General features: G+C 40.5%; 1 protein-coding gene across 2 annotated transcripts in view; it reads right to left on the reverse strand.

The window, feature by feature from the left end:
• LOC134541449 (phytanoyl-CoA dioxygenase domain-containing protein 1 homolog) overlaps positions 1–15,761 on the reverse strand; it is a 62,611-nt gene extending 46,850 nt beyond the window's left edge. The window contains exon 1 of one of the 2 annotated variants that reach the window (XM_063384919.1): positions 15,307–15,761. In XM_063384919.1, coding sequence (XP_063240989.1) covers positions 15,307–15,333 — 27 coding nt within the window. In that variant the 5' untranslated portion in view covers positions 15,334–15,761. The remainder of the gene's footprint in view (positions 1–15,306) is intronic. The other variant, XM_063384937.1, reaches the window with a different exon arrangement.
• Positions 15,762–16,624: the final 863 nt, after the last annotated feature.

Consider the following 16,624-nt stretch of genomic DNA (forward strand, 5'->3'; position numbering starts at 1 on the left):
CAGTAGAGGGAATGTTCGACAAAGTTTTGTAGGTGAATGTGTCATGCGTGTGTTATGGAGTATTAAAAAAAAATCTTAACTGTAAACAACTTTCACTTATTCCATTAAAAATAAAAGTTATGCTCTCTCTTACAATACCCAGTCAACCACTACCCATGAGTAGAGACTCGGAAATTTCGTGGATTATTTGATGTCAGGCTAAAATTCACAGTTAAATGTACCTATAGTCTAACCACGTCAATGTGATTCAGTCGTACTACTGTTATAGTGACCAAACGAATCCGCAAAATTTCCCGGTCCATACCCATGGCGACAAGAGAGACACTGTGCGGCTGTGCCTTCAGGTATCACGTCCACAGTCCAACTCACGACAGGCAGTGCGACGTATATTCCTTGCGTCCACGCAAAGGTGGATAAATATTTAGCCAAACGAATGACAGGCTTGGCCGGCGGTTGCCCCGAGCGCAAGTTCAGAACTGTGTCACGTGCTATAAACGGCCCGGTGGCGAATGTTGACAGGGCGCACCCACGTGTGGGGTCGATGTTGCAGGCTCGTTATTCGCGGCGGTCGCACGTAGGTTGCCGCGCTTCTATTTCGGCGGGCGCCGTGACGTCACCCGGAGGGAAGAACATCCTCATTCCTTCTCTTTCCGTGCTTCTTGGCCTAGGGCCGCGAGCAGACGGTAGTCGCGTGTTGCACAATGGCATTTCTGCAGGCGGACTCACCGACAAGATCCGGACCCGCTACGCAGAACCGCGTACATGCCCGTGCCCGACTGCCAAAACCTCCAACAATTATATTACATTAATAAAAAAAAATGAAATCTTTAAAAGTGGGTATCCGTATGTTGCAAACGACCGAAAACACAGCCCCGTTGCGTAACCAAAACGTGCATGTGTGGTCGAGACTCGTTGCAGCGTAGCGTGTCAAAACTTGACACGAAGATACACAACAGGTTTGATCCGTCATTTGTCGGTCTTTCGCCGTCACATCAAAGGAAGTTATGGCTCGACGAAATAACCAGTATGAACGGGAGGCGTATCATTCTTCTGCATTTTTCGGCCCAATTAACCATAGCAAAAAAAAAAAAAAATCTAATTTTCTTCGGACGCATTCTCGTGAAGTTCAGAAACGGTGAAAGGGCTGGATTTTCGGGCAATAGAAGATGCGACTGAAGCCTTTCTGGCGGGGTCGACTCTGAGCTCTGGTGACGAATTCCAACGGCCGGGTTCACGGTGAAAACCGAGGTGAATGGAAATAAGTCTTTGTGCGCGGCTGGCGATGCCAGGGGCGCCTGGACTTGAGTCGGCTGCAAGCCCCTGGGTTTCGGTGCAGGAGTCGGGGGAGAGTCCGAGATAACTTCGAGGTCCTCCTGCTAGCTCTGGTAACGGAACCAGTGGTTAGTCCTAGACGTCACCAAAGTTGGTAGGAGTACAGGATGATCCTTGTGTGAATGGATATCCCCGCTGAGGTCGGCCCAGGATCACGACGGGTATGTTTCGTACCTGGTGGTGATGCTCCGATCGCTCGGAGCAGACTCTAAGGGTTCTATAACCAGATGAGTGAGCGACGACACAGCTCCGGTGCTAGCCTGGACAGCTAGGAGAGGCTGTATAGGCCTCCACCAGACCACGGGTTCATTATTGAGTGACTGAGGGGACCCAGTGTGATATGAGAAATCGGGGTAGGCACCAGCAGTGCTGACAAAGTCTACAGGGCTTAGAACACAGCCAACTGTATGGTTAGCTGAGCGAGGCGGGGAGCCGAGGTGGGGACCATTCTGGGATGGGTAGCCTCAGCCTCTAGCCATAGCCGGAGCCCTAATACCTTTCCCGACTGCGTATTCGGCGTTATCTGTATCCGTGCCAATGGGGGCCCCAGGGCGGAAAGGCCTTTCGGCTAAGAGCGCTGGGTTACCAAAGAAAAACGAAGGGAAACACGCTTGGATTGTATGCATGTCTGCACAGTCCACCCACTGCCTGAAACTTCAAATCAGGCAACAAACTCGAACCACCGTACATCCCCCTACTTGTGAATACTTTTGACATTCACCAACGAAGTTACTTTCCCTTCTTTCTTCTTTTAAGACGGTTGCGGCAAGTTAATCTGCGCTCATGGCTACCGATGAACTGCCCTGTAACGGATGATTGACACGGTGGGAGTTCCGACATCAGTGCACCGTGTCGTATCACAGGGTTATACGTAACGATGCCACGCAACGGATACCCTGAAACAATGGATACCACCCTTAATTCTATAGTGAACAGTGTGCAGAGCTTCAGAAAAAAAAACCACGCAATTTAAAAACTGCTCGAGATATCAGTGTTGCCTGTTTACAAAAATAATTTAAGAATACGCTGAGGGCAGATGAGTATTAATGTTCCCGGATTTAGTTTTTAAACTGTATTTTTATATATTTTTTGGCATGAAACATCCGATAAATATCCTAAAATACAGTCAAGGGACTTGGATTACACCTTTATCTTCATTTCCCCGCCATATGATTGTTTGGTTATTATCAATAAAATATATTTTCCCAATGCAAGAGAAGACTGCGCGCCAGTTCAGAGTCGACACCTTACTGGAAGCACCAGCGAGCACTTATCAGTTTTTGTTTTAAATATTCAATTTTTATTGGTTGAATGTTTCTTTAAAAATTAAATTCTGTTGTTTTTTTCCTCGTGAATTATTTTATCCCTGACTCTAGAATCGATTCAATGCAATCTTTTAAGAATGAAAACGAGATATGGATTCGGTTCATCACTATTTAAGTGTAACAATGAAGGGATGGGCCGCCTGCTGTCCGCCGCAGACCACGACAGACGTCTGGGCGGGCCTTAACGCTCTTTAGACTGCGGTAAGCTATGTTCGCGCCAGCACCCAGCAGGTTGTTTCCTTGTAATTTGCGACCGTCTGCAAGAGAAGCCACTGCCTTATTTGGCCGGACCTGTGCTACAGTAAACATGTATCTGATGAAGACTGTACTCACCACGAACCATACATGTTAATGTTTTTTAAAGTACACATAAGAGTAGAAATCTTTCCACGAAAATTCACTTCCCCATATTAACGGGCCGGATCAAAATTCGGGTTCCCCATCTATGCTGGGATTCTTTCCAATAATTTTAAGAGCTTTGTGAATAAATATTTTGGAATTGGGACAAAACAACTTCTAGTGAGTGCCTAACCGTGACGGTAATATGCAGGGGAAAATCATGTAATTATTTTTTTGCTATTTTAACAAACAGCATATAGCAAGATCGTATCCTGCTCAGAATGCAAGGGGCGTCATTTTTAGGATGAGTTGTAATCTTATGAGACCGGACATCTCACACACAACACAGTGTCTCTGTTCTTTAAAGTGCTTAAATACTATAAACCAACCAGTTGATAAATTTTCAGAATTGTAAACTTAATACAACTTAATGGTCTACAAAGCTGCCCACGTTTGATGTTGTGTGTGTGTAAATCTTTATACACGCCTTTTAACTTGGAGCTGAACGATTTTTTATCGGAAATAATGGAGGAAGTAGCCTATATTTAATATGGTACACTAAGCACAACCACTTCAAAATTATTTTGGGTAACAAAACGTATTATAATTTATTAAGTTGCTTATTGACGTGACGTCTAATAAATCGATGAACGCCGGCTGCACGCAAGAATAAGTGTCCCGTTACGCACATTGTTCCGTTACGCTTTGACCCGTTACATACATTGTTCCGTTACGCTGTGTCCCGTTACGCTCATTGTACGCTTGCGCCGCATCTATCTCTCTTCCACTCGACTGTTTATAAAGTGAAGTGAAAAGTTAATGTGTTTTTCATTGCTTATTACAACAACAATTTCGGCACTAAATGTTAATTATTCTTGCATTTTAAAAATCTGTGTACTAGTATAATTTCAAGTATTTATTCTTTTATTATTAAAATAAAAATGATTCAATTTTATTCATAAAGTATGCAATCATTTCAGCAATGTTTTGTTATGACGTTGTCACGTTAAACTATCGTCCGTAAACCGACTTTACAAACAACCAATTTTTTTCAATGGAATCATGTTACAACAGCGACAAGTGTTGCGGTGATTGTAGATTATCCAGATGCACAGTGTTACATCTTATATACTTTCTCTATTATTTTCCATTAAAAAAAGGATGGTTTAGCTCCAAATTCAAAAGCGTATAGCACTTTACCATAAGTTGTATTTTTTTTTTCCGTGATGACTGTGTAGTTGAAGTTTGTCGGTTGGATGTAAAGCATAAATAAGGATGTGAAAATGCACCAGCCCGACTAGCACGGGCCGAAGATGTGGGCTGGGTCGCGTCGTGCGGAACAAGGCGTGCTTCAGCTGGTGGCAGCGCCGACGAGCCGAGCCGCAGACAGCGCCATCTGTGATGTGTGGGGGGTCGAGCCACGAACAATATATATTGTTAGTGCTTGGCCTTGCCACGAGCCTTGCCTACAGCACATCCACGATAGCTCTGCCAATGTGGGTGACACTGAACGGATTCTGATCTTATAGCTCACGGTTCAGGTCGTATTTCGACCAAAAATTATTTATTTTATTTGTTAGTATTTTTAGAAAGTTTTGTACCGGTAGGACTGTCTATTCTTGTACCCTCTTTTCTCCAACCTTATCATTTTGGATCCCTTTTAAGCCTAGGCTGTATTCGTGACAGCACGCAAACAGCATGGAAATAGCGCAAACGCTCAGCACAGAATTCGAAGCTACATTTGCACACAACACAGCAGTTCGAAAAATTCCAACGTTTTTTCGTCTCCTCTGTTTTTATGGAAATTTTAATGTTTAAATGTTTGTATTTTGTCGTATATGATGCCGTTAATTACCTAAATTTTAGTATTTGATTTCGCCATTTAGTTTTGTACGACTAGGAATGATTAACGACAATGCTTATTCTCGCAAATAAATACCACGTTTAAATTAGTTTCACGTGTTATCTTTGAACTGCACATATCAAAACAATCGCTTGCTACTCTTACCTTTACGTATTGTATGCTGATTGGTCGTGCACAGGAATTCGGCGAACAGCACGGAGTAACATTATGAGTTCGATAACTTTATGTGCTTCTGTTTCGTGCTGTTTTTCTGCGTGTGTGCTATTTTCCATGTGGAAGCCCGGCCTTTACGAGCCCACACAAGGAATCTACAATATAAAAAAATGCATTTGTAAATATTATTGATAAGTGTAGTGCGAGCGGACACATTAATTTTTTTTCGAATATGTTAAACTCGAAAAACTAATTTTATTATACTTTCCTAAGTAGGCAATTAAAAAACATTTTGATTGTTGGCCCTTTTTTATAAAAATAAGAACGAGGAATTTTGAAATTAAAATGCACGCTGAAAATGGATTAGATTATTAATAGGCCAAGGATAAGATAATGTTAACGATTATTAACATCATTCACTGCACTGAAAAACGAACCAGCGTGTTATTATGTATAAGAAAAAACTCGTTACCATTTACAATTATTTACCTCTGTACAGTCATCTGGCAAAACGCTTTGTTTGAACACGTTGTGTCCATAAGGCGAGGGTCGCGGCTTCGAAGCCAACACCTAGGGCCCGCGAGAGAGAGAAGATGGAGGGAGGGGGGGGGGGGGACCAAAGGGCTCAAAGGGGCCATTTTAGATTTGTTATATTTTTTTACGCATGAGTTTACACTGATACAATAGAAAATTATTTTGCTATTGCAAATAGACAATCCTTACAAATAATATGATACGCTCAGGTTACATTTATGGCCACCGTAATATTTGAAGTCCTAATTATTATTTTTAATTATGAAAGGTTTTAAAAATTGTGCATTAGTAATGGGAGGGGCCCGACCAAACTGTTTGCCCACGAGCCTTTAGTTTGCCTTGGCAGCGCTGCCAACACCCCGGCATGACTCAGATGCAAAAGCACAGAGCTCGTTTTCCAATGTGTCAAAAATGTTCCCTGAATTGCTGAGTAAACAATCCCAGAGTAATTCAGTTGGTGTCAGATACAAACATTTCCATCATTGCTTCTGTAGAGAAAAATAACGTAGTCCTTGTCATCTACACAGGTGCTAGTGTTTCAATTTCTGGATTTCCCTTCTTCAGTCATTTTTATTCGAATATTTTTCCTCGAATATAAAATATTTACATTACTTAAGATTTCATGATAGTTGTGGATTTCATTGGTCCACCCCTAGTTTAAATAAAAAATTGTAAGCCATATTTGTAAAGGCACGCACGATAAATAATTACGTTGACTATTTATATTTCTAACGTAGCCTACATATTCTCAAGTCGTCTGTGCAGAGTACTGCGGGAAAGGATAATTCACCACAGATAATAATAATCTACTAACACTTCTATGTTCCCATATCGTTGATGCATTTATCATTCAAAATTGATTTGAAAATACTTTTCTTTTCTTAACTTGTGGGGCAAAGGGCGAACGTATCCTGATTTGGTACGCAGGGAGTCGAACCAGGGTCGTCTTGGAGGAAGGTCAATGAACTGAGCACTCAGTGACCGTAGCCCTAAAACACTTCAAATGATAAAATACTGAGTGGAACTCAAAAAAAAATTAAACCTACAATCATACACGCATCACTTAATGTCACTATGCCAGACTTTTCTGAGCTGTGTAGAAAACATTGGACTAAAGGATGAATAAAATAACGATTTGTATGTCGTTCGCAATCAAAATTCAAAGAAAGGTAAGTTCAGACAGGAAGACTATGTTGATTTTTTAAGTATACGCACTTTTTTCCCAGTTAAAATTCTCGCAAGTATTGTAGGCTAGATATCGCAATGTCAAAGTGAACCAGTTGATCACACCACAGCTAACTTCTCTATATGGAGCAGTCGACAAGATTATTTTTTTCCAGTTTCGATACGCTGAATCGAACCTTGGATAGAAAGAATGAAACATAACGGACCACTGTAGGTTACTTATATTACTTATGTTTTTACGAATTATTATATTTGTATTATTTTCAACTGTAGGAAACTCTCGCTATGTTAATGCAGCACCGTATGTATATAAATACAATAAAATTTAAGTAATGGAAAGATTGTATAATCGAGGTAAAAGATCCTAAGAAAAGTTACTAAGAAGGGAAATCTATAAATTGAAACACTAACTAGCACCTGTGTAGATGACATGGTCTACATTATTCCTCTCTACAGAAGCAATGAAAGAAATGTTTGTATCTGACACCAGCCACATAGCTCTGAGAATGTTTACTTTAAAATTCAGGGAGCATTTTTGACACAAAAATAAATTGTATTTATTGTAAGCATTTCAATAGATGCTGTTTTTATCTAAAAAAAAATAATAATAATTAAAATGTCATGTTTTGAATTATTCTTTAAAAATTATTATTATTATTTTTGTGAATTGTTTTATTACTGACTCTAGAATCGATTGTAAGCACTCTTTTAAAAATATAATTCGAGATTTGGATTCGGTTCTTCGCTATTTAAGTGTGAAAATGAGGGGATGGGTCCACCTGCTGTCGTGATGTTACAGCAGTCTGAGGCCAGCACTTGCTGTTTTACACATATTTACACTTTCAAATTTTTTTAAATATGTGTATTGTTTATATGAATTTGAATTTTCCAACAAAAGAATGCGCTAGAAGTTAAAGAAAAGCTTTTTTTTAATTTTTAAGTTTTTAATCATTATTTTACTTTTCGAATTCGATTTATTAACTTCGCAAAATTTTGATTAAGTGAGTACGTCATTATAATTGATTAAATGTTATTTAATGAACAGAGCCTATTTACACGCAATGTAGTTTTTCAAGACATTAAAAAAAATTTTCTGTAAAATATCTATCATTGTGTGTATGTATATATGTGTGTATGAATGTATATATATATATATGTATATATATATAAGATCAACAATTTTCATTTGTACAGCATTAAAATAATTTAATTTTTTTTATTAAAATTTCGTGTATATTAAATTAGTGTTTGTTTTATTCATCACTTTTTAACGGGTGCCTTAGGCGCCTTACAACTTACTAGTTCACAATATCAGTGATGCGAGTTAAATGTTGCTATGTGCTTTTTTTAATACTATCCCAGAAGTTCTGCGGGCGTGATAGCCTCTTAAAAATGTATATTAACATTTGGTTACGAGGATACTAGAGGCGAGGCAACGAGGTAGTCCAGACGGCCAGCGGGGGGTCCAGGGAAGGCCCTACATCCCGGACAGGTAGCGCCCGTCAGCCCGCCACATGGTAATCCGATTACAATGGCACCTGACTGCCCTTCCCCCTCCTTCCGAAGGGTTCGTCTCATCTACAGAGCTCCATTTGTGTAAAGTGGCGTAACTAGGACGCCATCGTGCGACACTTTTCAGAGCGGGACTGAGAGGCATATAAACGACAAGGCCGGCACGCGAGGGTGAATGGCTTCCTGGTGAGCGACGCACGACGGGCTTAGTGTGCGAAGATTGGTGCATCGGGGACCGAAGCACCAGGGTGTTGTATGTGCGGCGCACGAGTGGTAGTGTTGAGACAGAAGTGCGCGGTAAGAGACGAGCAGGAGAGAGCCACTATCGAGCCGAGCTCCATAGAGGAGAGTGAATTGTGGACTTATTGAAAAAGTGATTAATTTATGGAGATAGAGTGGATTTTAGCCAATAAATAAAACTATTTGAACTATCCTTTCGTACCTGTTTCCCACTTGTTAAAATATTATTGACTTCTTGAAAAGTCATTATAAAAACTATTGAGTGGATTTTTTTTTGGTAATCAAGAGTTTTTTCAAGCACTGAACGTACCGCCTACGACTGCGCGCCATGTGCTACACGAGATTGCTCCCTGGAAGACGCGGGACGAGGTCTCCGCGCGGCGTGGCCCGCGATAAAGCCCCAGATAGCAGGGTCGCCCGACCACGAGACCGCTGCTATCTACTGGAACCAGGGCCTTGTCCGAGCAAGCCGCCGCCGATCCATCACATTGTATCCAGGTCATTCTGCGTGCGTGACACCAGAAACTGGGGTCTCTACAACGCACTCTGTACAACTCTGTCGTTAATGCGTCTTGTCAATCGGGATGCCAGTTTGACAAATGCGGAGTGTAACGAAAATAGGATCGATTTTGAAACGTTACATAATATAAACCGGACTTAGTATCTATATCAGAGTTTCGCATATGTATAATGAACTCGCGGATAATTAACGTAACTTAACTTACAATAAGTATTACTAATATGCGCTAAACACAGTCTCCCTTTCCACAGTTGTAAGCACACGTGCTGACTGGCAGCCGTAGGCCAGGGGCGCATGCGTCACTGACCCGCACATACGTCACAGACGCGCACATACACCAATGCGGACCACAAGCTCCAAGCTCCCGATCCCAGCATGGTTGAAACTTTCTGCCCCGACCGACTCTTCTTCCTGGACCATCCTTCTTGTCCTGCATTCAACCTGCGTGCTAATGCTTGCAATAATTTAACCTCGCATGAATGAGCCCAGGAATTTGTCTAGGCCCAACTTAACTAGTTATAGTCTAGATTTAAGATAGGGGAGTTACTCATGGCATCAACTACTGCCATGGCTGGCTCCCCAAACAAAGCACATGAAGCATGCTAACCTTTCTGCATGGCTGAAACCCAACATGATCAGATGTATAGGCTTCGGCCTGAGACACTCTTTCGAGTTTTCCTTAACCCAGACTCCTCGAAAACAAATACACTTAGTTTTAGTCAGGTTAAAAAAAAAACTATTAAAAACCAAACCAATGTTTATAGAGAAACACAAGGCTCTGAATTTCAACCTGAAACCAAAACAATTCGCGAAATTTCTGGGTATCTACCAATGTTAACCATTACATCATATCGCTTACTTTCGGTTTAGATATGTTGACTGCGGGAGGGCGTTTTTTGAAGTGAAACTTCTTCACAGCAGTCAGGCAGGAAAGTCGAGGCGATGACACACAGAGCGTAACGAAACTACGATGAGAAGAGAAACGGGGGAATAACGAATAGAGTCACGCAACTGTACGACTCTTTGCAGGTTTTTCATCACCGTGTTCGTTACAGTTTGAAACACCGTTGTGTGAATTCTGAATAATTTGTTTTATCGTTGAAGTGGATTTCTGAAGTGGGCCTGGCGGCCAAGGATAGATTTTTTTTTATGTGTAAACATCTCAGTTCTCGGTATATGACACTTGGTAGGCGTAATTTTGTAAATGGAACGAAAGTCGCTACATGGAACGGAAAATGAGTAACCACAGTGCTGCCATCTGTGGGGGATGGCGCGAACCAAAGTCCATAGAAACAGAGAGAAACGTTACAGTTTTGACTATATAATGCATTTTTAACAAGATGGGCATATTTTAATCAAAGTCATTGCCGGGGTTTAGAATATTTTCATCTCTTTACAATTTTTATTGGAACTGATTCATTATATAATTTAACCTTTAGCTCTGCAAATCTAATGATTCGATAGTCGACGTAGCAGCTCTGACAGCGAATTCTAGCCGCGGGTGCAGAAACTGCGAGTGATTTGCGTTAAAAAATGTAGTTGAATACACAATTTTCGTATATTTATCACGCTAGACATAATTTTAAAGAATTCTATGTTAAATTTCGTCTCCGAGTTTCGTATTATAAGTGTATTTGCAACACGATAACACATGAATTCGCTCGTTACCGAGGTTAGATGTTACACATCTCTGGCGAGTACTGAAAGATTCGCTCACTTTTTTTTTCTGAAGGCTGTGGGTGTAGTTATGTCGTCGTGTCGGTAACGAGTTGTGTGCAGGGAGGTCACTATGTGAGGGGGGGGGGGGAAGGGAAGGGAAGGGGGTAACTGGATGAGTTTAGAGATAGTTTATAGAATTCATAGGAAACCTTACAAGTTAAACGATATATAGATTATTATTAGATGCATATTTTTTAATTATGGGGTTCGAAATGAGTTGCCCCCGGGCCGCGGGCCGTATTTTCTCTCGACGGCCGTCGCGTGTGTTCCTAGTGCGTGCCGGACGTATGTGCGCGGACTGCGAGATCGCCACACGTCCGTCCACGCGTCACGGCCATGGCTGCGTGGCGGTGGTCACGGTTCAGAAAGCATCGCGAGCATTCACTGACCTCGAGTAACATGACGGTGTTTGAGCTTATTGTTGTGCACCGTGTCACGGGCCATATTCGAAAGAAAATAAATATTGTTCTTTCATATACGTATTATTAATTTAATAATTTGCGTAAGTCAGTATTGTTAAACAGTGTTATGTATTGTTTTAGCTGTATAACTAAATATTATTTGATTAACTAAATCACACACCATATTATAGTTACGAGCCCACGAGTGAGTAAATATGCTAAGTTCAACTAAGAGGCGTGAATATTTCTCTATTGGAGTGTAGCTGTGAGTGACGGTGGCTCAACAAAGTAGCATTGAGCTAGGTCCTATTCGTATGCCATGTTGTCACATTCACATGCCAGATACCTACCTCAGACTACACATGTCCATTTGGACAATTAGTTAAGCTACATGAATTACCTAATTATCGGAAAGCTTAAGAATTATTTAAAATCAAAGTTTGTTTTAAATGTACGAGAAAAAATGTTTTACAAATTTTTCTACAATTTAATTATTCGTGTGGAAAACCCCTGGCTCAAATATGCGGGATGCACTGCATTGAGTTTAGGAGAAGACAGGAGACAGAGGATAGGCTGGTCGGGGCAGAAAATATTATGTCATGCGGGCACTTTGACTCTAGGTCCAGTTTCATATTTTAATTCACATTTGAATGTTGATAACCAGGGTCCCCCCTAATGTATCTACCTAGTGAGAATCGTAGGCTCAAACAAACTCTGTGAATTATTGTCCTGTCGCTCCAAAGACATTAACAGACTCTCTCTTTCTGAAGTTCGCAGTCGCTTATTTGCCTCTGCGGAAAATGTTGCTTCTATGGCTATTATTGCGGACTGAATTGGTTCTTCATTCATTATCATAGTGTTGGAAACCTTGAAGATTCGTCTACTACGTCCTTGATTATTGACTTTCTCTTGTTTATTTCTGGATGAGCAATAATTTATTATTTCCGTCTATCGCGCTTATCATTACCTACCACTTAGCCAAAAACTTAAGCAAACAAGAGCAGCGATATTTGTAAATTATACAGAAAGCAACAAGCTGGTAATTTCATCGCGTGAATATATTTTTGTCCCGACAAAAAATATTTTATTTAAAATTTATTGAAATTAAGAAAGATTGTGGCAACTTGTAACAGTAATGATGTATTAATACAAATCAATCCTGCACACATGTTTTTCTTCAATAAACACGGACGTACCGCTTCCTTCGAAAATGTCTGAATCGGAATTTGGTATTGCGTTTGAATTAAAAGTCGTATATACGAAATACTTTTCCTTCTTAAAAAAAAAAAATAAATAATTTGCTACTACCGTGTGGAACGTAGCGGAACGCGCGCAGCTGGAGGGGGCGAGTAAACAGCTCGCAGCGCTCAGCGTGGGCGCTCCGCGAGTTATTTCTAGTCCGCGCGCCGATGTCCTCGCACCTCGCCAGTAGTGACAAACGCAAGATATAACGGTGTTTCGGGTCTGGAAGGGGGCGGGCGGAGTGATAAAAAAAAGCGATATCTCGTTAAAGGAAGTATCTATGTTATTTTGCGTATGCAAGGTGGATGTTACAACATATAGAACACAGGAAGTGATGCATATTGAAAATAATTATGTATCTGTCCGAACCTTTATTTACAAACAATTTCTGAATACACATTTTTTTCAATTTCCCCCCCCCCCCCCTGAAAGAAAATTCCTGTGTATGTCAATGTTCACTGCCGCGATTATTTATGATGGATATGCGCTTGAATCGAGTCTCCTGCGAACAGGGCCATCATTGGCTCACGATTAGCTAACATACCTGTCCATTTCAGCGGATGTAAACAATGCCACACGCGGTTTTTTTTTAAATAGTATTCCAACAGATACGCGTTTTTGATAAAATGATTCAATTATAATATATAATTATTGGACACTAAACATATTGTTACGAATGTGAGCAAGGCTACGACGTGTGCAGGTGCAGAGCTGGCTGGCGGCTGCCGCAACATAATATGCGCCGCGCGCGCCTGGAAGATAACAAGGATTGTCGCTTTCCCCCTTCATACCCACCACTTCCCGCGCGGCGCCCTGCCTTTGACACGTAACTGAAACCGGACAGCTGCGGAGTTACGTGAGCCTCCGACACGTTTTTCGAGAGATTTCTACCGTCGGGTCGGCGCAGAATGATGCGACTGGCCCCGGCCGCGCTCGCGAGTTCTGGAAATTGCGGCTAATAGAGGAAACGAGGACGGCGGCCTCGAGTGAGTTGGAGTTGAGAGAGAGAGAGAGAGAGAGAGAGAGAGAGAGAGAGAGAGAGAGAGAGAGAGAGAGAGCGGGAGCCTTCCCGCGGCGGAGCTTCCGGGGCGATAGTGCCGCGGGTGCGGCAGAGTGGCGAAGTCCTTGGACGAAGATTCCAGGGCAGGGAGTCAGTGGAGTTCAGAGTGAAGTCGGGAGTTTTCCCACGGCGGAGTTTCCGGGCGATAGAGTGGCGAAGTCCCTGGGCGATAGTGTCACGGGCGCGGCGGAGTTCCAAGCGAGGCGTAGAGTGGGATCTCGGCGAAGGGGAAGAGCGACGGAGGACCACGAGGGGTGCTGCGGCGAGAGTTGCGCCAGAGGTGCGGCCCAGAGAAGCGTGTGGATTGTGAGAAACGAGTGACTGGAGGAAGCAACATTTTTAAGTGCAATTGATTAATTGGCATTTTTAGATTATTAGCTAGTAATGTAAATAGTGGCAATAAATAAAACTGTATGTGATAAAAATCTTTAATTGGGCTATCCTTTACGAACCCGCAGTAAATCGTATCTAACAATATTTACACGATCAAGTAATAATTAAATAAAATCAAGATATAATGCGTTTTTATAACTCTGTACCACAGTAGCCTACCTAATTTTGGTGAAGAAAAACACTGAACACACAAGCGCTTCTTCGTTAGTTAATAATTTCGTCTCCTAGTTCGTAACAAGGGCGTTGAGTGGAAAAGGGGGAGTATTTCCCGTAGCGATTACGTCTTTTGATAATGCAGTTCATTGGAAACCTCACAAGCCATGCAATACGCGCAGATCACGTTTATACTTACGGCCACGGCAATGATTTTTTTTATTGTGGGGTTTCATAAGTTTCTTTAGTCGGCCCAGGCTTCCTAGTGACAGAAATATTCAATACTATTAGATTGCTTATAATTTTCTTACGAACACCAATTATAATTGAAGAATTATTTTCTGAAGGTATAACGAAATCAGATCTACGTAGGTTGGTTGTGAAATTATTAGTTTAAATAATTTTCTGGCGATTTTCAGAGCAAAAAAATTTATAATATTTTACAATTCATTATTTGTGACCCTATAATTATGTGTTGGAACAACGCCCATATAGTGCTCACAATAACTGTGAAGACCATTTTTCATTCAAAGCCTACTTTAAAACATCAGTGAAAACACTCGTTTTTATTCTTTTCACAATCCAAATTATACACTTTAAAAACGAAAAGTGTTCAAGTGGAATGGCCCTTCAACATTTATTCGCAATCAGACATCTTTCAGAATCAAGGGTGTACGCAGGGGGTGGGGACGGCTCCAAGGCCAGGCAAGTCGGGCAACCGTCCAGGGCCCCGCGACTAGCAGGGCCCCGCGCCAGCCAGTGTATATTTTATGATCCTTGTTTGACTATTTTTTCTGTGAAAAATAAGGAAATTATTGGGAAAACGATCTTTTTTTTTTTAAATTTTATTAGCTTTTAGTTTAAAGTGCTGACCAATACCTTTAGATTTCAATTATTCTTTCATGATTTCACACAGTAAAAACATTCACAGATTTTATATCTCATATAATGACGCGATTACACTGGAATTAGATCGCTAGCATTAATAAAACACATGGGAATATATATATGTATATATAGCGAACGCTCTTGTTCAAACCTTTGAATGGTTTGTAAATCGCGCGTTTACACCTGGAGCTCAGCATACCGTCTAGCCAAGCCAAACGGACACCTATGCCCATACATTTTTAATTGTAAACCAAGACTTACAAAGTAGTTTAGACAGCTATTTTTTTGCACACTATTTATATCACTACGACTTTTACAGTTCGCATGACCTGCGAAATCACAGCATACTGCAGTATCGAATTAAAAAAAAAAAATGCAGACAAGCCATTTAAAAGTTTATATCCCGCGGGAATGTCAATAAGGTTAATTTTTATACCGGTACTCACTTTACTTCTCAGTCCGTTGTTGCTCATAATTCCGTTCCAAATTCACTAAGCACTTTAAATTGTATTATTCCTGTTAAATATCACCATCAACTTCAAAATTCACCTTCACTCCCGCCAGGCTAGCACGCCTCTAACCAACCAGACTGGATTCCGTTCCCGCCCGCAGGGGACTTGATGACGTCATTGTGACGTATACAGGCGCGTTCACAAATGGACAAGTATCAAACGGGAGACGCTATTCGTTATTTAAAATTTAAAGAATAATTCTTTTAAAAGTCTACTTGTAATGTCATTATTTCAACTCTTACGGTACAATTCCGATTGCATGAGCACTACTGTATTAAACAGCTCAAGTCGTAGAGTGAATACACAAATAGACTGATAGCACTAGACATTAAATTTTTATTTTGTCCGACTTTTAAGGTGCCCTTAACCATGTAACACACTCGTTTGTTCAATCAAAATTATGAATACATACCAAGGGAAAAAAAAACAATTTTGTTAATTACTCGCATACAACTTTTCAAATGAAACAATATTGTATTGTGCCCTTTATTTTGTTGAAACATTTTATCTTGACAAATCAAACACGCTATTCGACAATTAGAAACATTCCAAAATGTAATATTGGGAAGAGTCATTCCCCCCTCAACTTATAAAAAATAACAGGCTATATAAAATAAGATTTTTGAAGAAGTCAAAAATGAGTAAAAAAAAAAAAAAGCGACGGAGCTTTAATTTTTAAAATTTCTGACGCCCTATTTAACTGGAGGGTACATATTCCACTGAGGATAAGTTAGATTCGAAATTTATAAATTACCAGATATACCACAATTATCGTACATACCTTAAAAAAAAAAAAACAGAAATTCCTTCGTGCAACAACAGCCTAAGTCAATTCCTTAAATTAATGGGTATAAAACAGAAAAAAAATTATATATGCATGTTCATGAAATTATACGTGTTAATAAAATGGTTTGCAAGACAGTTCTTCAAAATTAAATGAAAATATAAATGTTTAATTAGGATAAGTAATATTCGAAACAAAGAGTCTAATTTGAAAACAAGCATAATTTTGATATATAAAAATAAACTAGGCTATAGTGCAACATTCGGCTTGGTGCAAACGTTTAAGGAGATCCTTGGTAACACCACACAACCTTCAGAATCGGAGGATATAGCACCATTTTTTTTTTACCACTAGCCCCATTTTGTGGTAAATGCGTGTATTTGGATCAAACTTGTCAATAAAAAAATCAATAAAAATTAAACTAGACAATGGTGCAACATTTGGCTTGGTAAAAACGTTTAAGGAGAC

This window comes from Bacillus rossius, chromosome 1 (genome assembly GCF_032445375.1).
Source record: "Bacillus rossius redtenbacheri isolate Brsri chromosome 1, Brsri_v3, whole genome shotgun sequence".
Lineage (NCBI taxonomy): Eukaryota > Metazoa > Arthropoda > Insecta > Phasmatodea > Bacillidae > Bacillus > Bacillus rossius.